This window comes from Asterias rubens, chromosome 12 (assembly GCF_902459465.1).
Source record: "Asterias rubens chromosome 12, eAstRub1.3, whole genome shotgun sequence".
NCBI classification, from domain to species: domain Eukaryota; kingdom Metazoa; phylum Echinodermata; class Asteroidea; order Forcipulatida; family Asteriidae; genus Asterias; species Asterias rubens.
This window is the reverse complement of record NC_047073.1, coordinates 1,221,839-1,245,166: the sequence shown is the minus strand read 5'-3', so window position 1 is coordinate 1,245,166 and position 23,328 is coordinate 1,221,839. Positions and strand designations below refer to the sequence as shown.

The window sequence follows — 23,328 nt, the reverse complement described above, 5'->3', positions numbered from 1 at the left end:
TATACCAGCCAGAATGCTGTATTGTAGTTGATTGGTTTGCTGCAAAAATTTGCTAAGCGAGTGGTTTAGTTAAGCAATATTTTATGATATGTGGAATTGTGCCCTAGACGTTTCTGTACTAAGCTTAACTGCTAAGCTGCTGTTTGACTAAAATGTAAACAGGTCACATCGCTTATAGTAACAGTAGTCTGTCATGGGGAATCTCTGGGCTGCCTACGTTACCAGCACCTTAACCTTTTCATGTTGTATGTGGACAGCACCCAGCTGAGGGTCCGAAATCAGACTCTAACCGCAACTTCATTGGATTGCTCACTGAGTGTTAACCTAGAAACGACTAACTTGATTAAAGTCGTGTGTGGATAAAGATACTTGTATCTTGTCTTTGACATAAAGCCATTGGACCCATGTGTTGTGTAAACACACGCAAAAGAATCCAGTGCGCTTAACGAAAAGAGAAGGGGTTCGTCCTGGTGTTCCTGGTTTGATTGGCAGCATATTGCCCCACAGCACCTCGTAAACCATAACATGGTGCTATGTAAAAGGAGTAGATCTCATAATTCAAACATAGTCCCACATACTGTATGTTGGATCGCCTTGAGTATAATAATATAATTATTATTGAATAAAACAAGGTACTTGTTTGTTTGTCAAGCCCTTGTGATGGTGTTCGGGAGAGATACATGTAGGTCTCACATAGTCCCACATACCTTGCAGGAAATACTGTACGTTGAAGAGCCTTGAGTGCTCGATATGCCCGCTTTATAAGAAGCCATTATTATTCTGATTATTTATGGGTTGATTCTGCTCTTTCTCTGGAGGCTAGGTTGCTGATCTTTATCATGATGCCAGTGTGGGAAATTTAATCAACATTGTCATCTCTAGGATCATCCTCGTCTTACAAGATCAGGTGAGTTTCTCTCTAAAGCTTCCATGGCCCTTGACCCCTAACCACCCTTGACCCCTAACAACCGCTGACCCCTAACCACCCTTGACCCCTAACAACTGCTGACCCCTATCCATCCTCAACTCCTTCCAAAAATAGTATTCATTTTTAGCCCAACAAATATTTTGGTCAAAGTATGTTTTGAATTTGTTTTCTGTGGGCGTTGCTGATATTTCTCTGCTTTGTTTGACATTCTTGGCATTGTGACTCTTGTTTTTTAAATTTTTCTTTGTTAAATTGTCCACTTGTTGTAGTAATTTTGGTATATACTTGTTGTAGTTGTATTTGACTTCTGTTTTCTTATTTGCATTCTTGCCATGTTTTCGTCACATTGTTGTTTACAATTGTTTTTTTATGTGTTGTTCATAGTTTCATTTCTCTCAAACATCTCTACCCAATGAGTTTTGTGTCATGTATTTTTGTTTCCATTTTTTAAAATGTCATCAGTTTGTATTACAGCTCATGTATGATCAACTGCTATTAAACTTTTTTTATCGATGTCCGCAACCCTAGTTGTAACCATTAATTTTTTATCTAAGTTTTATTATTGTTATTTATTTTTTCCCAAAGCAGTTCACCTTTCACCCAATGAAAATACTGGAATTGTAACATCTGACCTTGTCTATGTGCTTAAATGCACTGGACTTGTTTGGTAACTGTCAAAGACCAATATTCTCACTTGGTGTATCCCAACATGAATGCATATAAAAATAACAACTCTGTGAAAATTTGGTCTCCATGGGTCGATGAAGTTGCAAGAGAATAAGGAAAGAAAAAACACCCTTGTTGCATTACTTTGTGTAATAAAAGGCTTTTATACTCTCAACAGCTCTCCATTGCTCGGTACCAAGTAAGTTTTTGAGTAATTACCAATAGTGTCAAGTGCATTGTAATTTAATATCCACATATTCCTTGATGTCATTCAGGAAGATCTATCCCTGGGCCACCATGCAGACATGTCTTTACAGAGTTTCTGTCAGTGGCAGCGAAGACTTGGCCCACCAGAGAATCTCACTGAAGAAGACGGAAACTTCAAGAAACACGACAACGCTATTCTGATTACCAGGTTAGTCCAGTCAAACTTGATTTCTGAAACCTGGGGTCGATTTCACAAAGAGTTAGGACTAGTCCTAACTTAGAACTAGTCCTAGTTTAGATTTCGACCTAACTTAGGACTAATTCTAGAAGATATTAAAAACGTATGGCTAGTCCTAAGTTAGGATGAGTTACTCCTCCTAACTCGAGATAAGACTAGTCGTAATTCTTTGTGAAATTCACCTCAGGGGAACGGCAGGGATAACACCATTTGTGAAGCAGACCCAATCTTTTTCCTGGAAGATAAACCTGAAGGTCAGACTTAAATGAACTTTGTATAGGAAGAATTATTGGTTAATCTGTCTGAATGTTTGAGTTGAAACTTCTATATTTATCCTTTCAATTTAAACTGCTGTACTAAAAAAGTAAGACACTTATATATTGACCAGTAAATCATTTTTAAAAACCATACAAGGAAAGTACTTCCCCATTACTTGGACGTTTATATTCCCAAATTTACTTGCCCGGGGCATAATCAATTTTGTTTAGCCCTGGATAACACATTGGAAAGTTGCCCAACACAAAAGCCTCTGCTGGAATATTAACTGAAGTGTAGGGTAAATGGTGTTTATCAGATTTTATTGAAGTGGTTAAGTTTTATTTATTTGAAAGGATTAGATGATCGCGACTTCCCCCCCCCCCCCACAGCGTCTGCATAAGCTAAACGAAACATTACAAATACAGACATGAGTAATTCCTAGATTGATGGTGTCCAATCAACTTTCCTTTGTAATTTGTATGTGCGATTGGTCATCATAAGTTTGTAACTTTTTTAGAGTGGAGCGCGAAAATCTATAATTTTGTAGAATTACTTGGCAGTCTGTTTGAATCTGTTCCAAGTCACTTCTTCAAAGGGTGTTGGTCTCCTAAAATGAATGTCAACAACTTACTTAGGAGTAATGTGGTTATAAAAGGAGATATCCAAAACAGTTTGGAATCTGAGAAGCATTTCTATCAGATATGTTCTCAGATTGTTGGTTCAAATTGTGAATTAGTCTTCCTTCAAGAACATAACCGCTCCGGATTTTCGGCGATATAATAACTCAGAAACGCGACCATGTTTTGAATGAAATTTCCACAGGTTAGTGTTTACGTATGTATACTACATTTATATAGGATTCCAACAATTGATCGTTGCCAAAAACCAAAGGTATGTTGCCTTTAAAGACACTGAACACTATTGGTATTCGTCAAAGTCCAGTCTTCTCTTTTGGTGTATCTTAACATATATACAAAATAAAAAACTACTTCTTTCTCAAAAACTACTTCACTTCAGAGGGAGCCATTTCTCACAATGTTTTATACTATCAACCTCTCCCCATTACTCTTTACCAAGTGAGGTTTTATGCTGATAATTATTTTGAGTAATTACCAATAGTGTCCACTGCCTTTAATTTCTTTTTCTTTCTAATGAGCAGGAGAGAGTGCTTGTTAAGTATATGCTTTACTGAACTTTTGAGTGTCATTTGTTTGTTTTGAAAAACATCACCAATCCCGGTCAACTTCTTGTTGACTCGCCCTGTACTCTTTATCTTCGATTGTAGGTTTCCACTCTATCTACTTTTGCTTACAATCATTTATGTGAAAGTAACAAAGGATCTTTGTGTATCCTTTAATTTTTTGAAGTTGATGCATCTTTTGGAAACAGTTTTTTGGTTTTGTTTTATCTGCTTTTTAATTCTTGGAGAGTGACTCTTATTGAAATGTAAGTGTGAGAAGGTTTTGAGTTTCAATTCTTGGCGGATCCTTGGAGAATTAGGTGCGGATGGGTTACTGAACTTTCATTTATTGGTTGGGAGGGGAACTTATTATGTTGTTTATTAATCTTTGGTTATTGAGGGTCATGGTGGAATGGGGTTGGGGGGGGGGGGCTGTCAAACTATAGCGTGCAACCAGTCATGGTTTTACATCCTGGATCATTATCTGCTCGTTGTTCTGTTGACGGGAATCATTTGTCACTGTCTAATGTTGAGTACGGGTCGATCTCCGTTGACGTGAGAACTGAAGGATGTGAACTAACTTAAAATCTACTCAAAGCTACCTTTTTTAGCCCCCTCTATGTTTGGATGAAGGCTGTTTGTTTCCTGTATGTTCTGTGCGCCACTCCCCCCCCCCCCCCCCCAGACAAAAATTGCTCAGCAGAAATTCGTTCTCAGCCTAAATACAGTAAAGTTGACACCATTGCACTACTGCAGCTGAAGCATTTTGGCTTGGCAAGGAAACGATGAACTGAATATGTTACCCTTTTTGGCTCAGTAACTTTATGAAGTCAAGTAAAGGAAGAAGCGATCATAATACTTATGAAATTTATATGCTGAGTGTGAATAGCGTAAGCCGAGTCCAAAACAATGAATCTCTTAGCTTGTAAGTTGTTCCTTTCAAGTAAAGGTCTGGTCTCGGGCTTCATATTACAAGTCTATGACATCACTCACTTCTCACAAACCCATCAATGATCCCCTAGAGTGGCGTACCGATATTCAGTGGTTCTCTGAAATGCTTCATATCAATGCTTTAGTGTGACGTAGACGAGCAGCATTCACACATGTGCCGGTATGGATTTGTGATGTGTGAATTTCGGTTCATGGGTAGGCGAAATGGGAAATACCGGTTGCTTTTAAAGGCACACTGGACACCTTTGGTAGTTGTCAAAGACCAGTCTTCTCACTTGGTTTATATCTCAACACATGCATAAAATTTACGTCAGAGGGAGCCGTTTCTCACAATATTTTATACTATCATAGCTCTCCATTTCTCATTACCAAGTAAGTTTTTCTGCTAACAATTAGTTTGAGTAAATACCAATATGGTCCAGTGCTTTTCAAGGAACGATGTTGGTTACTGGCTACAATTACCATAGAAAATAACCGGTAACTAATTTGAATTGGAGCTATGTGTATCTTACCGCGTTTCATAAAAAAGTATCGGGGTCTGTGTGTCACTCCAAGACATGTAAGTCACTTTTTCAATATTGGTCAATTGTTCTAGCTCTTCTCTCCAGGATTTTATCACACAATTCGTTTAATTTTTTGAGAAACCTATGTTGTTAAGTTTTTTCCAAGCACTTTTGGTACCAACCATTGATAGGTTTACTTCAGTCAGGTGTGAGTCGTCATCATGCCATCTTTTGTTTTCCATCCTCGTTATCACAGGGGTCTCCGTTTGTGGGTCAATGGGTTAGGGCTGTTATTGTACCCCCATCCCCCATGCTGTTTGTTATGAGCCAATGCGTCAAAACTATGCATATAATGTTTGGGTAATTACGCATGATAACAACGAGTGTACTGAGAAGTTTGTTTTGGGAGATTCTGTATTGCGTACTGGATGCCGTGACCCCATTGATATGTTTATCGCCCCCCCCCCCACTTCTTTCGGCGATGAGGACGTCAGGGAAATTGGTTGTCAAAATACCTGGGGATGGGAATTGATGGAATGTACTGTACCGATGAATTGAAAAACAAGGAAGTTTCGGATGAATTCCGTAAGAAGGATTGAATTCCCTGTTGTATGTGTCTTAAACAGATCACCTCTAGCCTCCTTCTCAGAGACTTGCATCATGATGCAGACATCTTGTGTCTCTCCCATTCAATGTAATGTAATCAAACTGAGCCTGGGAAGGGGAAAATAGTCTGGTCCCCATTTGGTTTGATGAGAATCTGTATATACCTTGGTTGTTGCTACAGGGAACATGACCAGTGTGATGAAGGTCTATGAAGACGTTTGCTAGAGCAACTCTGACCTTTTTTCCACAGTGCACCTTTTTCCCCACAGTACAACTTTATCCTGTTTGATCCATCCTCCTACATCTTGTAGCCCGTTTGATCCATCCCCTTTTTAGATCTGAGCACCCCAGTATCAGTAACACCTTTATCCCAGTGTTCCCTTAGCCCAGTTCCACCCTGACCTTCATTAGGCTATTGCCATTGTAGATGGGTTTACAGTGATGATTGAAGCTCAAAGTAACACCTTTATCCCAGTGTTCCCTTAGCCCAGTTCCACCCTGACCTTCATTAGGCTATTGCCAATGTAGATGGGTTTACAGTGATGATTGAAGCTCAAAGTAACACCTTTATCCCAGTGTTCCCTTAGCCCAGTTCCACCCTGACCTTCATTAGGCTATTGCCATTGTAGATGGGTTTACAGTGATGATTGAAGCTCAAAGTAACACCTTTATCCCAGTGTTCCCTTAGCCCAGTGCCACCCTGACCTTCATTAGGCTATTGCCATTGTAGATGGGTTTACAGTGATGATTGAAGCTCAAAGTAACACCTTTATCCCAGTGTTCCCTTAGCCCAGTTCCACCCTGACCTTCATTAGGCTATTGCCATTGTAGATGGGTTTACAGTGATGATTGAAGCTCAAAGTAACACCTTTATCCCAGTGTTCCCTTAGCCCAGTTCCACCCTGACCTTCATTAGGCTATTGCCATTGAAGATGGGTTTACAGTGATGATTGAAGCTCAAAGTAACACCTTTATCCCAGTGTTCCCTTAGCCCAGTTCCACCCTGACCTTCATTAGGCTATTGCCAATGTAGATGGGTTTACAGTGATGATTGAAGCTCAAAGTAACACCTTTATCCCAGTGTTCCCTTAGCCCAGTTCCACCCTGACCTTCATTAGGCTATTGCCATTGAAGATGGGTTTACAGTGATGATTGAAGCTCAAAGTAACACCTTTATCCCAGTGTTCCCTTAGCCCAGTTCCACCCTGACCTTCATTAGGCTATTGCCAATGTAGATGGGTTTACAGCGATGATTGAAGCTCAAAGTAACACCTTTATCCCAGTGTTCCCTTAGCCCAGTTCCACCCTGACCTTCATTAGGCTATTGCCAATGTAGATGGGTTTACAGTGATGATTGAAGCTCAAAGTAACACCTTTATCCCAGTGTTCCCTTAGCCCAGTTCCACCCTGACCTTCATTAGGCTATTGCCATTGAAGATGGGTTTACAGTGATGATTGAAGCTCAAAGTAACACCTTTATCCCAGTGTTCCCTTAGCCCAGTTCCACCCTGACCTTCATTAGGCTATTGCCATTGAAGATGGGTTTACAGTGATGATTGAAGCTCAAAGTAACACCTTTATCCCAGTGTTCCCTTAGCCCAGTTCCACCCTGACCTTCATTAGGCTATTGCCAATGTAGATGGGTTTACAGCGATGATTGAAGCTCAAAGTAACACCTTTATCCCAGTGTTCCCTTAGCCCAGTTCCACCCTGACCTTCATTAGGCTATTGCCAATGTAGATGGGTTTACAGTGATGATTGAAGCTCAAAGTAACACCTTTATCCCAGTGTTCCCTTAGCCCAGTTCCACCCTGACCTTCATTAGGCTATTGCCAATGTAGATGGGTTTACAGCGATGATTGAAGCTCAAAGTAACACCTTTATCCCAGTGTTCCCTTAGCCCAGTTCCACCCTGACCTTCATTAGGCTATTGCCAATGTAGATGGGTTTACAGTGATGATTGAAGCTCAAAGTAACACCTTTATCCCAGTGTTCCCTTAGCCCAGTTCCACCCTGACCTTCATTAGGCTATTGCCAATGTAGATGGGTTTACAGTGATGATTGAAGCTCAAAGTAACACCTTTATCCCAGTGTTCCCTTAGCCCAGTTCCACCCTGACCTTCATTAGGCTATTGCCATTGTAGATGGGTTTACAGTGATGATTGAAGCTCAAAGTAACACCTTTATCCCAGTGTTCCCTTAGCCCAGTTCCACCCTGACCTTCATTAGGCTATTGCCAATGTAGATGGGTTTACAGCGATGATTGAAGCTCAAAGTAACACCTTTATCCCAGTGTTCCCTTAGCCCAGTTCCACCCTGACCTTCATTAGGCTATTGCCATTGTAGATGGGTTTACAGCGATGATTGAAGCTCAAAGTAACACCTTTATCCCAGTGTTCCCTTAGCCCAGTTCCACCCTGACCTTCATTAGGCTATTGCCAATGTAGATGGGTTTACAGCGATGATTGAAGCTCAAAGTAACACCTTTATCCCAGTGTTCCCTTAGCCCAGTTCCACCCTGACCTTCATTAGGCTATTGCCAATGTAGATGGGTTTACAGCGATGATTGAAGCTCAAAGTAACACCTTTATCCCAGTGTTCCCTTAGCCCAGTTCCACCCTGACCTTCATTAGGCTATTGCCATTGAAGATGGGTTTACAGTGATGATTGAAGCTCAAAGTAACACCTTTATCCCAGTGTTCCCTTAGCCCAGTTCCACCCTGACCTTCATTAGGCTATTGCCATTGAAGATGGGTTTACAGTGATGATTGAAGCTCAAAGTAACACCTTTATCCCAGTGTTCCCTTAGCCCAGTTCCACCCTGACCTTCATTAGGCTATTGCCAATGTAGATGGGTTTACAGCGATGATTGAAGCTCAAAGTAACACCTTTATCCCAGTGTTCCCTTAGCCCAGTTCCACCCTGACCTTCATTAGGCTATTGCCATTGAAGATGGGTTTACAGTGATGATTGAAGCTCAAAGTAACACCTTTATCCCAGTGTTCCCTTAGCCCAGTTCCACCCTGACCTTCATTAGGCTATTGCCATTGAAGATGGGTTTACAGTGATGATTGAAGCTCAAAGTAACACCTTTATCCCAGTGTTCCCTTAGCCCAGTTCCACCCTGACCTTCATTAGGCTATTGCCAATGTAGATGGGTTTACAGCGATGATTGAAGCTCAAAGTAACACCTTTATCCCAGTGTTCCCTTAGCCCAGTTCCACCCTGACCTTCATTAGGCTATTGCCATTGTAGATGGGTTTACAGTGATGATTGAAGCTCAAAGTAACACCTTTATCCCAGTGTTCCCTTAGCCCAGTTCCACCCTGACCTTCATTAGGCTATTGCCAATGTAGATGGGTTTACAGCGATGATTGAAGCTCAAAGTAACACCTTTATCCCAGTGTTCCCTTAGCCCAGTGCCACCCTGACCTTCATTAGGCTATTGCCAATGTAGATGGGTTTACAGCGATGATTGAAGCTCAAAGTAACACCTTTATCCCAGTGTTCCCTTAGCCCAGTGCCACCCTGACCTTCATTAGGCTATTGCCAATGTAGATGGGTTTACAGTGATGATTGAAGCTCAAAGTAACACCTTTATCCCAGTGTTCCCTTAGCCCAGTTTCACCCTGACCTTCATTGGGCTATAGCCATTGTAGATTGGTTCGCAGTGATGAGAGAAGCTCAACATAATTGGAGCAACTATCAGTCACCATCTCACTACACCAGTGGGACTTCTTCAACAAATTGAAAAGCTGAAAATAGATTGTTAGGGTCACTTCAAAGCAGGTGGTCATAACTTTGTAACTAATTCCTGCCTCTGTTGAGGTAAGGAATAGGTAGTCTGGTCCCCTGTCTTTATCGCAAGGATAAAGACAGGTACTTGTCTTTAATTTCATTGGATACAATGATTTCATCGGATAAACTCGCAACGAGGTGAGCTTTCCGTATCTGTGTTGAGATTGATCCGAGGTGATGTTGATTTTTTCAGCTTGCACTTTGCAATCATCTGCATGCAGCGTGTACATGCTGTTTGTACATCATGTAACAATGTGTCCATGTATGTGTGAATTGACTGCAAATCTCTGTGAAATTGATATGAGGTCAAAGGTACATCTGGTGGCATCAGGTCAGGCTGGTATCTGGCTTTGTTCACGATCTTTGAAGTGTGACGTCAGATGTTCAGGCTATAAGGATTAGGCTGTGTGTTGAAGCATCTGACTCTGTGACTGAATTGGCTTTAAAAATTTGACTGCACCCAAACCTCTCCCAGTCACTATTGTAAAATGTCACTTTACTTTAAAAAAGCCCACACCCCTCCCCAACAAATCATAGTTGAATAATCGCAAACCTCCAAAGTCATACTTTACAGTACTTTTCTAAAAGAGAAAGTTGTTAGTGCTTGGGACAACAAATGGAAAAACCTGCTCGTTGAGACAACGAGGGGGCAAAAACCTCAACTTTCCTTTCCTAGTCCCGTTTTTACCCTAGCCTTCCGTCTGAACAAAATAAACTTAATGGTTAACATCTGGGCAGTAATTTCTCAACTTCCAACTTGTTTACATCCATTCCTCTTGAATTGTAATCTCTTAAAGGCTTGTTAGATCGGTTCGGAGTCTGTTTTCCTGAGGACAACGTGAGAGGGTGGGTCCGATAGACTCCCCTTGACTCTGGCCTAACGGCAATTTATTCTTGCCCAGCCAAACTCTTCAGTCTTGGGCGAGGTCCAAGGGGGGGGGGGGATTTACTGGCAGAATCTTGCAGGAAGCTTTAGATGGGAATTTCAGATACTTAAGGGTCATTATCTGATGACAAACTACCCTTTTCTAACCTTGGAACATCATGAAACGTTTCAATTTGTGGAGTTGTCTCTTTGGTGTGCGTGTGGATTCAAGAGACGAATTAGCAATTAACTCTAAATTCTTGTCTTTCTTAATTTGTGTATTGCTGACTGTGGGACCTAAGCTCTTACAGCTTTGTTTATTTAAGATAGCTTGTGAACAACTTTTGAACGATTCAAACTGGTCTTTGGTCCAGAACAAATAGGCATTCACATTTCAATGTTCACATTTCTTTCTTGCGATTGTATGACATTGTTTGAAAATGGCTCAAGTGCTACTCAAGTTGTCCTGTAGCATGCGACTGCAACATGGATGCCCCCAAGTTGCCTGCAAAAGTTGCCTCGTGTGACAATTATTTCCCTTAGATGATTTATATTCAGTTCATTGCTTCAAGAGTCCGTCTTTAATATTGGATTAGTTTCCACTATTTTGTGATGGGAGATCAGAGAAAAAGAAAGTTGGGGTTCAGTGAAGTTGTTTTCTCGTTGAACCTAGGGTCAATAATACTTTTCATGTCACCAGGCCCCCAATAAAACTTGATCCTTGTTCCCAAGAGACGGAATTATGTTTGTTGCAGACTCTTAAAACAAATTGAAATTTTCCACACATAACTATGGCGTGTTGAATTACGAGCATGTTGCAACAAAAATGACTATTTGGCTGGCTTGTGCTCGTTCTAATAATGTCTCGTCCAATTTGAGGATTGACAGCCGTTGGGACTGCTTAAGGGGTTAGAAGTTGTCCCGCTTTGGAGGCGCCCAGAAACTCCTCTCAAAGTGGGGGGACAGAGATCTAAGAAAGGAAGGAGATATTTAATGAAGGGGTTATATCAAGAGGTTGTTAATGAGAAGTGAATTGAATGAACAGAAATCTGTCAACAACTTTTATTTATTGGGAAAGGGTGTGTCCACTTCCCAAATCATAAAAATGAACACTTGAACGTTTTTCTTGATCTTTAAGGAAACCTTTTGTTCATGGTCAAGGGCACTTCAATCATACAAATACAAAGTTGCTTTTTGAGTATAGGGCACCACGGCTGGGCCAAAAGCAAGCAACACTTATGCTCTGGGTTGCTGTGGCAAGTTCAAGGCGTACAACACAATTTGCAAAAAAAAGGGTAACAGCCTGCGATAACAGAATCTTGTAGCCTTTGAGAAAGACACTACTACATGTATATGTAGGGTCGAAATTCAGGCCATGTTATGAACTATTATTTGCATTTTTACCATCGGTCCATTTGGTTGGTAGGCAGTTTGCAACAGCTAATTCTATTTTCTCACAATATATCTTGCGGACAGCTTTGTGTTTAGTAGCACTCCATTTTTGCTCTTATCCTTGAATAAATGTTGGTGTGTGCTTTGCAAAACTCTTACAGTGTACCCTTGTTCCCCTAACCCAGCATTATTGAGTTTAATTACTATACAACATTAAAGGGTTTGGGTACTTTTTGTACGACACAAAATACAATGTCCACAGATTTACACTAAACTTGAAGATAATGATGATAGAAACCTGACCTTAAAATATTACTTGCAGAGGTGCTGTAGTTTTTGAGAAATGAGTAAAACAAGTCATGTAAATTATTTTCGTCTCAGTGAGACGAAAACAAGTTCATGCTAAAACTAAGACAAAAATAATTAGTTTTTTACTCGTTTTTCAAAAACTACAGCACCTCAGTAAGTAATATTTTAAGGTAAGGCTTTCTACTAACATTATCTTCAAACGGTGCAAGTTTAATGTAAACCTGTGGACATTACAGATCTGAATCCTTTATATTGATCTTGAATGCTGGTCCAATGACCTGCAATAACAATCAGCGCACTGCTGGAGAGGCAATCAGTGGGGAATAGATATACCAAATCCCCCCCAGAGTATCCACAAGTTGAAGGTCAGAATATTAAATTAAGATGGATAAAGAAATATGATTTACTTTAATGTTACCCAGGGGAACCATTAAGAAATTGTATCAATTGGGTGAACACCTTGAGTTTAAGAAGTTTCCTTTCGTCAAGAGTTGAGGTTCAACTCGGAGAAAGTTAAAGCCTTCTGTGACGTATTTACTCCAAATATTCCAAGTGATTGCTCGTAGTGGGTGTTAACCTTGATGGGTTTTATTATGTTAAAGGAAAATTAAAGAATTGGTAAGACAAAAAAATTGTCTAAGATCACAGATTTACATTAAACTTTACACGGTCTAATGATGATGAAAGTAGAAAACGTCCCTTGAAATATTTGTGTTTGAAATATCATATTTGATGGGAAGTAAATCAAACTAATTACCTGTTTTATTCATTTTTCTCTTACTAAATCGATGTCATGCAAAACTGTAATAGTTTTTTCACAATTTTTTGTAACCCAGAACAATCTCAAATTTCTATAGGTTTGTCAGTTTATGTATGTGGTGGATTACATAAAGTGCTAACATTGCCAGCAACTGTTTTGTTTGCAAAAACCAATTCTGTTATGTTCCTTTCAACTTGGATAGGAAAGAATTTGATACTAACTGTGTATTGTTGCTGCAAGACTTCTCGGCTGCGAATGGATTACAGTAAATATGTTTAAACTAGGTCTCAATTTTATAGAGCTGCTCTAAAAGAAATTTTGCTGATAAGCAGGAAACCGGGTACATCATTACATGTGAAATGATATCTTGGCTGGTTACCTTATTCTGGTTAGCATAGTTTTTTATTTTGCTGTATGATTTTGTGTAACGCAATTAAATTTTGCTCTGCACAGTTTGATATCTGCCTTTCATAATTGGTTGTGTTTTTATTAGTCTGATATTATTCTTGGTTGTTTAGATGTATCTCAGTTTTCGGATTTTGGGTCTGAGTTTTCTAGCTGAAAATCTCTGCTTTTTGTGTTGGTCTTGGACTCAGTTTTAGGCTAAGGTTATGACACTTTTACTGATTTGCAGACCATCTTTGTTAGCGTTTTTGTCTGGGTGAGATCCCCTTGAGGGCGTACATGTAGTTGAGGAGATGGCCAGGTTCCAAAACATACAGAACCATATGGAGTTCCAGGAAGAGTTTTATTTCCCAAAGGGGGTGAAGAAAGTTACCTTTCTTGTAGGAAAGCAAGGGATCCTGGCTTAGGAAGGGGGGGGGGTAAGGAAATTAAAAACAAATTCTGGGGATTATTTTTTCTGACTTTCTTTTTGGGGGCATTGTTTATCAGATGTGTTTTTAGGGAAATGCTATTCTTGGTCCATCATCATTAAAGCTTTACACACAAACTTACTAAGCACATAAAGCTCTTGCTCAGTAGAAACAGGTAACCAGCTGCATTGTCATTAACTTAACATTGGTATTGACCGGTTCCTTGCTTATTATTGCTTAGCGGATGAATTTATTAAGCAGCAGCTGGTTAACCTATTGCTTTAAATGAGTGGTGAAAAATTCACTTCTGTAGAAGTTGTGAAAGTGGAGGTTGTTTGGAATGTCAAGTGTTTCATCAGGTCTCTGTCTTTGTTAATCATTTGGATTCCTGTGTTTTTGAGTGCTTGGTCAAGTGGTACTCTGTGTATACAGGAATGTAGTGACACTTGGTTCCTAATGCGTAATAAATTACACCATTAGCTTTCAAAAGAGCTTTTGGTGGAGGATCTGTTGTTGAGTTATTTCTTTTTCTTCTGGTTTTACTGGCGTGGTCTTGGGGTGGAGTCATAATTCAGTCAAGTTAGTAAACACTTAATGACTTTTAATTTAAATTATATTTATAAAGGTAAAGTAGTTAAGGTTTTGTGGTCAGGTTGAGTTGTGGTCGGGTTGAGTTGTGGTTCTAAAAAGAAACAATAACTTGATGTTGTGATCAGGGCCCAATTTCATGGCTCTGCTTATCAAAAGCACAGAATCGGCGCTTCCTACAGCACCTCAACGAGTAATATTTTAATGGAACCTTTCTTCTATCATTATCTTTATTTGTGTAAGTTTAATGTAAATCTGAGGACGTGTTACAAAAAGTACCCAAACCCTTTAAAGTGGCGGTATTTGTCTCACATTAAAATCAAATCTTTCACCCTTCAATCTACACTACCATTCTGACCACCGCCGAGAGTTTATTGACGAAAATCTAATTTTAACTTATCAAAACTTCCCATGAAGTATTGTCCAACACTTCCTGTTTGACATGAGTTTCTAAATTAAATTAACCACAGAAACAACCCTGAAAACAAACTCTAATTTTCAGCCGCTTTGTAAGAGGTCAATTTCGTTCCTCGCTAATTGGTTACCTTGTTGGTCAGATTAGTTGTGATTTGTTTTTGTGTGTTTTTTATCAAAAATTTGTCAATTAAGAATATGTCAACATGGTTTTGACATTCCATTGAAATTAACTGTTCCAGTTATTCAAGGTTTTCAGAGGGATGGGACGGGACACATTTTTGGGTGGGGAGGACTGGTAGGGGAGGATGGTCAGAAATGTTTGTTCCTTGTGCAATACACCAAGCAAAACTTCTTGCAGACTCAGAACGTGGGTTCGAATCCCTAACAAAGCTCCGAGTAAAACGATCTGTAAATTAGTGTTTTAACATGCATTTTTGTGTATCTGTGCCACTATAGTACATTAAGGTATTCCCTCTAATTCCCCCCACCCCTCCCCTCCACCAGCTTCCCTCGGTTTTTCTTGTAGACATTTTATGTAGCTTCATGTTGTAAGTTCAAATCCACACCAAGATTTTGTTAAACAAGCATTAATTACATTTTTGTTTCTCTGGGCCATCTTAGAATGGATTCCCTTTCTCACATCTCATTTCTACTCATCTTTTCGACCAGTCTCCTCCAACTTTTCTTTTAAACTTCTTGTAGCCTCAAAATATGGGGGTTCGAATCCCCTCTAAGCTCTTTCTAATCTGTTGGTAATAGTGTTTTTCGACACCTTTTCTTCATCTTGGTCTCCTATCTAAGCATTCCTTTGCTTCCCTCTCATTTTTTCAATCTTCCCCTACCAGCCTCGCCCAGTCTGTTCCTAAACTTGTTGGGGCCTTTGACTGTGAGTTTGAATCCCTACCGTTCTCTTTGTATAATGTAACCCTTGACCTCATTTTATGAAACAACTGCGTCTTCAGTTACTTTTGTTGTAGTATTTTTTACATGCTTGTATGTTTGTTTCTTGTCAGTGGCTCAATAAATACTCACAATAAAAATAATACCACAAGCCATGTACTACCTTAATCAACGTCGGCTGATCATTTCAATGACAATACCACAAGCCATGTACTACCTTAATCAACGTCGGCTGATCATTTCAATGACAATACCACAAGCCATGTACTACCTTAATCAACGTCGGCTGATCATTTCAATGACAATACCACAAGCCATGTACTACCTTAATCAACGTCGGCTGATCATTTCAATGACAATACCACAAGCCATGTACTACCTTAATCAACGTCGGCTGATCATTTCAATGACAATACCACAAGCCATGTACTACCTTAATCAACGTCGGCTGATCATTTCAATGACAATACCACAAGCCATGTACTACCTTAATCAACGTCGGCTGATCATTTCAATGACAATACCACAAGCCATGTACTACCTTAATCAACGTCGGCTGATCATTTCAATGACAATACCACAAGCCATGTACTACCTTAATCAACGTCGGCTGATCATTTCAATGACAATACCACAAGCCATGTACTACCTTAATCAACGTCGGCTGATCATTTCAATGACAATACCACAAGCCATGTACTACCTTAATCAACGTCGGCTGATCATTTCAATGACAATACCACAAGCCATGTACTACCTTAATCAACGTCGGCTGATCATTTCAATGACAATACCACAAGCCATGTACTACCTTAATCAACGTCGGCTGATCATTTCAATGACAATACCAAAAGCCATGTACTACCTTAATCAACGTCGGCTGATCATTTCAATGACAATACCACAAGCCATGTACTACCTTAATCAACGTCGGCTGATCATTTCAATGACAATACCAAAAGCCATGTACTACCTTAATCAACGTCGGCTGATCATTTCAATGACAATACCACAAGCCATGTACTACCTTAATCAACGTCGGCTGATCATTTCAATGACAATTCCAAAAGCCATGTACTACCTTAATCAACGTCGGCTGATCATTTCAATGACAATTCCAAAAGCCATGTACTACCTTAATCAACGTCGGCTGATCATTTCAATGACAATTCCAAAAGCCATGTACTACCTTAATCAACGTCGGCTGATCATTTCAATGACAATTCCAAAAGCCATGTACTACCTTAATCAACGTCGGCTGATCATTTCAATGACAATTCCAAAAGCCATGTACTACCTTAATCAACGTCGGCTGATCATTTCAATGACAATTCCAGATGTGGTTGTTTTCCCCACAAAGATGAAGTACCGGAACTTTTTCAAACCAAAAATATGATTTCCTCAATTATGGTCTATTATTGGCAGACAGCCTCTGTTATTACTTGTAGTATTAGAGTGCTGAAAAAGATTAATACTGAAAATAGATTTGACCTTAAAAAGTTGCCAAACCTGGACTGGTGAGGCCATAAAACTTTCATTTGTCTGTCTGTAACAATGGTAGTTTATTGCCAAAGAAAAAAATGGCATATTGATTAATTTAAGAGTTAAAACTCAATAATTTGTCTCTGCACAGAGCAGTGTTACAACAGATGATGAACAAAAACAATAGTAAATCATCGGAGATAAAGAATATTAATTTTGGTTTTTACCAAAACACCGATGTGTGTTCGCACTGTATATTAAGTATATTCTGTGGAAATGAATAGTCATGAGAAAAAAGTATCACTGGCATATTACCTAGGTGGAATTCAAACCCACGACCCTTGCAATTCTAGAGCAGTGTCTTACCAACTAGACTACCGGGATTGCCTGGTAGCTAGAGACTAAATGTTATGTACTATTGTGAATGTTTTCCAATCAAATGCTTTCAAAAAGAAGACTCTTTCATTTGTTATTTGCTGAATTGTTTGCAAAATTTGAGCTTCAAATATTTGGGAAGTGCAATACAACGACTTATTATACCCACACCCCCTTGCCTGCTGATGAGTTGGCCAGCCCCGTCTAGACGCGTGCATTTACAAAGTCTTGCACTGTGATGTCACAGAGTATAACGAATTACCGATGGGGCAGCACTTCCATGCTCCCATTGGTTTTGTCTGCTCCTCACTTGGGGAGATTTTTCAAAAAGGAAGAACAACCCCGTCAAGTTCCAAGCAATAGCTTCATTTTGAAGGTGGAAGAATGGGACTTGAATCAAGTCACCTCTGTGCCGTATTTGGAAGACCAGTGCGCGGAGTATTTCACAGGCCCCAGAACCGGTGATGTCAGAATGATCGGTGTCACAGGTTGGTGACTGCCCTGAATGTCTATTAAGTGTAACCTGTTGCCCAGATCTTCTGTAAACCAAATAAACTACTGACAAGACATAAATAATGTACAACAAGGTGTCTGTAGGAATGTCATTTTGAACTACTGCTGTTCAAGATGAATGGTATGTGCTGACTAGCACATTGGGAAATGTACACATTGTTAGGGGGTAGACAATTTTTATTGTTACAGACTGACGTTCAGGAATGTATCACACGGATTAGAAAATTCAGACTTGTATCTGAAATTCAGATTTTTCAGTCAGCTGAGTGCTTAAAATCAGGTGTTATTTTTATCACTAGTACAGAAACCCTGATCTTTCTAGTTGTATTCTTTGGTTATGAAACAAACATTGCTGTTACTTCATGAAGGCACTGAAGGGTGCCCCCTGGTCATTGATTTGGTGCCCTTGATATGCTCCTAGAGAAATTTACAATTTCCTCATCGGGTGCCCTTTATCAAGGAGAAAATGCTTTGGTGCCCTTGCCCTTTCAAAAACAAAGCATTTAGGCCTGATCAAGGAACCCCAAACGTGAATAGCAGTGTAAACCGTAGACCTGAGAAATCCAAAGTAGTGAAGACTATTAGGACACGTCAGTTTAGGATGTGGAAGGGGAACTCCTAATAGGGTGGGGGGGGGACTCTCAATCAGGGACTGACAACCCAATGCACAAGCAAGGTTCTGATCTGGGATTCGAACCAGGGTCCACAGAGGTGAAGACAAGAAAGAAACCATGGAGCGTACCTATGCCCCCTCCTGGTCCCACTCCCTTTATCCCATGGATTTTGATTAGTCAATATGAACAAGGTCTGTATTCCCTGTATCCCATGCTTTTCGAAGAGTCTGTTTTAAGATCTACAGTGCCTTAAGCAAGTACATGGACCATAACCAAGATCAGCCCCTGCATGTACTGTTCGAGAAAATCAAGTTAATATAAGTACATTTCAATAAAACAAGAGGAAATGGACCCCCTCCTATTTCCCATCAATTTGTCATTGATCTTTCAAGTCTTGTCGTTTCCCTTCGAGTGTCTTATAAAAACAGGATTTTCCTCTACGATTGATCGTCTTACCAAATCCTTCCTCTAGATGACGCAGATTCCTAAATGATTTATTGGGCAGTTCCAAATGTTCATATCCTTCCATCAATGTCATCCATGTGTGTAACACTGAGATACTCGGCTTCCTCAAAGGACTAAGTGGGCCAGTCTAACTGTTTCACTGGGTAGTGTTACAGACAGAAAAAAAGATATTCCCCAGCCTCAAGCCTTTAACCCTTAACCCCAACCCTTTACCCCAGCGCCAACTCAAAACTCCAACCCACAATCCTTAACCCACAACCCAAACCCCCAACCCCCAAACCCCAACCCAGAACCCCCAACCGCTAACACCCAACCTGCCACCCCAGCCCCCACCCCCTCCCCCACCCCCTCCCATCATCCAACCCATCTCCCAACATCCAACCAAATATAGATTAGTCTACACTTGATTTCTTGGTGTTATATCCTGATTAGCAGACATGCAAGCCTAGCTGATACTTTCTGGAGCATTCTTTCTTTAATAACCCAACAGTTTTTTCATTGTTGGAAAGCTCTATGGTATCTGAAATTAGAAATGCTGCGATCTCTGTTTGGAAAAGGTTCCAGTTAGTCTCTTCTTTGTTGAATCATTTTAGATATCATTGTGGATATTATGCAACAATGTTTTGGTTTAAACTCTGGTGGTTGATATTGTCTACTGAGGTAAATTTCCTTCCCCTTTAGATAACAGTTACAAATAGACGTCACGCAGTGTGGAATCAATGACATATCACTTCTGGCTTAGCACAATGAGACTTTTTCCTTTAGTAGTACTGCATGAGTGTAATACTACTTCAAACATATATAAAGAAAGTGTGGCTGAGAAATAGTCCGATCCCCCTTCAGTCAGCACCAATTACTCAAAGGAACCTGACAATAAAAACCCTCTTGGTCAGGTTCCCCGTATAACCAAATACAAATCCTGCATATTATACAAAAATAGGACCAGGCTATCACTTTTATCCAAGCCTCAATGTAGTACTAAATTGAAGCATAAATTTCTGTCTACATGGACTCGGCAATGGTCCTTTTCAAAATCATGGCTTTCGGCTTAGGTTCAGTTCATAACAAACGGTTTCAAATGCTTTTAAAGGACCAACTTGCACGATCCGAGGCAACGTGTCCCTTTAAGGTAGGTTGTAAAGGCTCAATGTTTTCAGGTAACATCTTAGAATTTATCCCAAGTTCAGCAATCAACACCTGGGTTCTATTACGGCAGTCCCTAGACGGGCAACTGGTATCTTTAACAGTAGCTGCTCTGTCAAAGTTCCAACTCAGGAAACCCACTGATGGGCTCCACATTTTGTTCAGGTCCGTTTTAAATCGGGGCACGGTTCAAAGCCACTATTAATTATTGTTAGTGTCTTGAAAATGAAACGCAGGGCTGGGTTTGACAAGAAAAAAAGGTCACTTCAAAAATGTGGTGGTTTTTTTTTTTTTTTTTTTTTTTTTTATATTATTTATTAAGAAAGAGAGCTATGAGCTATGAAAATCAAAGATCTTTGCTTCCTTGTCGCAAGCACCTTGTAAAAACCAATGTATGTTCTTCTGGCCCTCATCAAATATGTCTTCCATTTTGAAAAGTTTAATTTTGACAGGTCTGTGAGTTGTCAGGAGATTTCCCTGAATTCATGATTTTGTGTTTTCGCTTTACTTTAAAGGTTAGAGGTGAAGTTGCCAATACATAGCCATTGGTTGATCAGGGATGGATTTCACAAAGAGTTGAGACTAGTCTTATCTCAAGAGTAGGATGAGTTTTACGGTTGTTTCTAAGTGCACATTTAGTGTTTCCCTGCAAGGATTGTTGGACTACGTTTGAATTATGAGACCTACTCCTTTTACTTAGTACCATGTAATGGTTAACATGGTGCTTTGGCCCAGTAATCTGCCAATCAAACCAGGTACACCGGGCGATTCCCTTCTCTTTTCGATAAGTGCACTGGGTTCTTTTGCATGCGTTACACAACACACCGGAACCAACGGCTTTACGTCCCATTTGAAGGACGAAGCAATAATTAAGTGCCTTGCTTCAGGACACAAGTGTCACAACCGGGACTCGAACCCACACTCTGCTGATCAGAAACACCAGAGCTTGAGTCCGATGCTCTTAACCGCTCAGCCATGACACGCTACAAACAACATCGTACCTTTGAGATCCTTTCTGGTCAAATTACAAGGCAATAATTCCATTTTAAATCAACAGGAATTAGAATTGAGGTACCTCAGGAGCACCAGAGGAAACCACTTGTCGTAATTATCTCCTCTATTTGCTAGTTCCGAGGTCAACTAACACAACAATAGTAGATATTATCATCAATCTGGACTGATGATGGCAAACAGGAAAGCCTAGTCATACTCTAAACATTTCGCGATCGTTGGATAATTTTTAATTGTTTTTGTTAATCGGAAATATATTTGTTGCCGTTATCTTGTTTTTTTCTTCTGGTTTGCTGTTTGTTGGTTGAGGTGTTTGTTCCTCCTTTATTGTGACCTTTTTGTATACTCGGGACGAGTCATTCATTGTAATACACGCATCAAAAATAGTACGATGACCCACATTGCTCTGTTGAGTTACACAAGACCACCTGCCGTTTGTATCAGTCCCAAAATTTAACTTAAAAAAAAAAAAAAATCCATAACACTAAAAGTGTATTCTCCAATATTTCAGTAAACAAACTCAAGCCCCTCATACATAAAATAGAAACCGTATTTCCCCACCCCTACCAAAGATTCATTGAAAACCCCAAACTCTTCAATATTTTAGAATAGATGCACAACAAGTATTTTTGAGAAATTAGTTTGTAATCATAACTGGAGCCAGTTACGAATAATGTATTAGTTATTTAAGACTTGAATTTCGTTCTCCAAGGGGAACAGCAATTTTCCTTGAGGAAAATTTATATTTATATTTGAACTTTGTAAAGTACGTGCAGCAAAAGCACACCTTGGAAATTGCCGAGGCCTGGTCTTGTCTGAATGAAATTGTACCTTTGCCTTTACTAGGTCACTGAAACTTTCTTCAATCTATCTTTCCAAATTAGTCATCCTAATCCCTATGTCACTACAGTCTCTTGCCCCAATCCTCCAAAGTGTCTGACAGTGACATCTTGTTTCCTTAAGAAACCCCCCAACACCAACTTACTGGCACTTCAATCTTCTTCACTCCTTCTTCAAATCTGATCTTTGGGATCCTGCAATTTGTCAAAGCCGAGCTGACCTTGTTCTTGAAAATGAGTCTGGTATTCCTTGTTTACCTGGTTAGTATACAGGGTGCTCTCAAAGGTGCACATTGGTTTATTAAACACCAAGAGACAATGTCACATGAAAGAAAACTAATTGAAAGGCTGAAACCTGGATAGCTTCATTGAGAGGGCTGTAAATCACGCATAAACAAGGAACTACTTTCCCTAAGTCCTATGAAAAAAAATCTAAAGGCATATTACACTGAATATACACCTTTAACCGCCTCTGTAAAAGTATATTTTCATTTACAGACGTTTTTTTATCAAAGGTGGACACGCTCAGTGCTACACTCATGTTGACTAGGTTAAAACATGTCATCCAGGAGATTTACATTCGGTCTTGCTGATATAGCCTATTCCGTCTAAAGGGAACCAACCTCAATGAAAAGTTGCCTCCAATCTGTGAGTGTCACTCATAATAAAGAACTGAAACTAATTCTCAGCACATTTTTTGAATGTCAAGTTTGAAGTTGGATGGTCCTAGCTGAAAATATGCTTTGCAGGCTGAAATAATTTTCGTCTCGGGAGACGAAAATTATTTTTGTGACTTGTTTTAATGATTTCTCAAAAACTACAGCACCTCGGCAACTAATATTATTAGGGAAGCTTTCTAGCATCATTCTCTTGGAATGATTGGTAATTGGCAATACTAAAAGTATACAATGTATAAGAACTTACTTGGTAACAAACAAAAGAGACATGTTGATAGTATCAAACATTGAGAGAAACGAATCCCTCTGAAGTAGTTTTTGAGAAAGAGGTAATTTGTCACTCAAATATCTCTCTAATATTTGAATCTGAAAGCCCACAAATCTGTGTAACAAGGGTGTTTTTCCCTTTCATTAATATCTCGCAACTTCGACGACCAATTGAGCTCAAATTTTCACAGGTGTGGTATTTTATGCATATATTGTGATACACCAAGTGAGAAGACTGGTCATTGACAATTACCAAACATGTTCAGTGTCTTTAACTTTGCATGTTCTATACATCCAGTACACATGCTTCCCCATAGGTACTTGTTGTAGATGAAAATTTGGTGGCATAATTGAATTAAGTTGCAGCTTAGTTTTCAGTCTCCAGACTTTGTGGTTACACTGCTCTTGCAGGCATAATTTCCAGGCCTCTCTAGACATGATAATCATTCTCTACTTTGTCTGCCAAATCGGGAATTTCTCTTGAAGTTTTACCAGCCGGCTTTAAGGATTAGCGTTCCAAATTAGGATGGCCTTGAATGGGCCATGACTTGTGTACAATTA

The 23,328-nt window shown here is 39.7% G+C and overlaps 1 protein-coding gene across 1 annotated transcript in view; it reads left to right on the top strand.

The window, feature by feature from the left end:
- The window catches only part of LOC117297839 (A disintegrin and metalloproteinase with thrombospondin motifs 6-like), a 47,058-nt gene that overhangs the window by 5,687 nt on the left and 18,043 nt on the right, over window positions 1–23,328 (top strand). Inside the window, exons 3-4 of the mRNA XM_033780996.1 lie at window positions 824–907; window positions 1,870–2,009. Of these exons, the coding sequence (XP_033636887.1) occupies window positions 824–907; window positions 1,870–2,009 (224 nt within the window). The remainder of the gene's footprint in view (window positions 1–823; window positions 908–1,869; window positions 2,010–23,328) is intronic.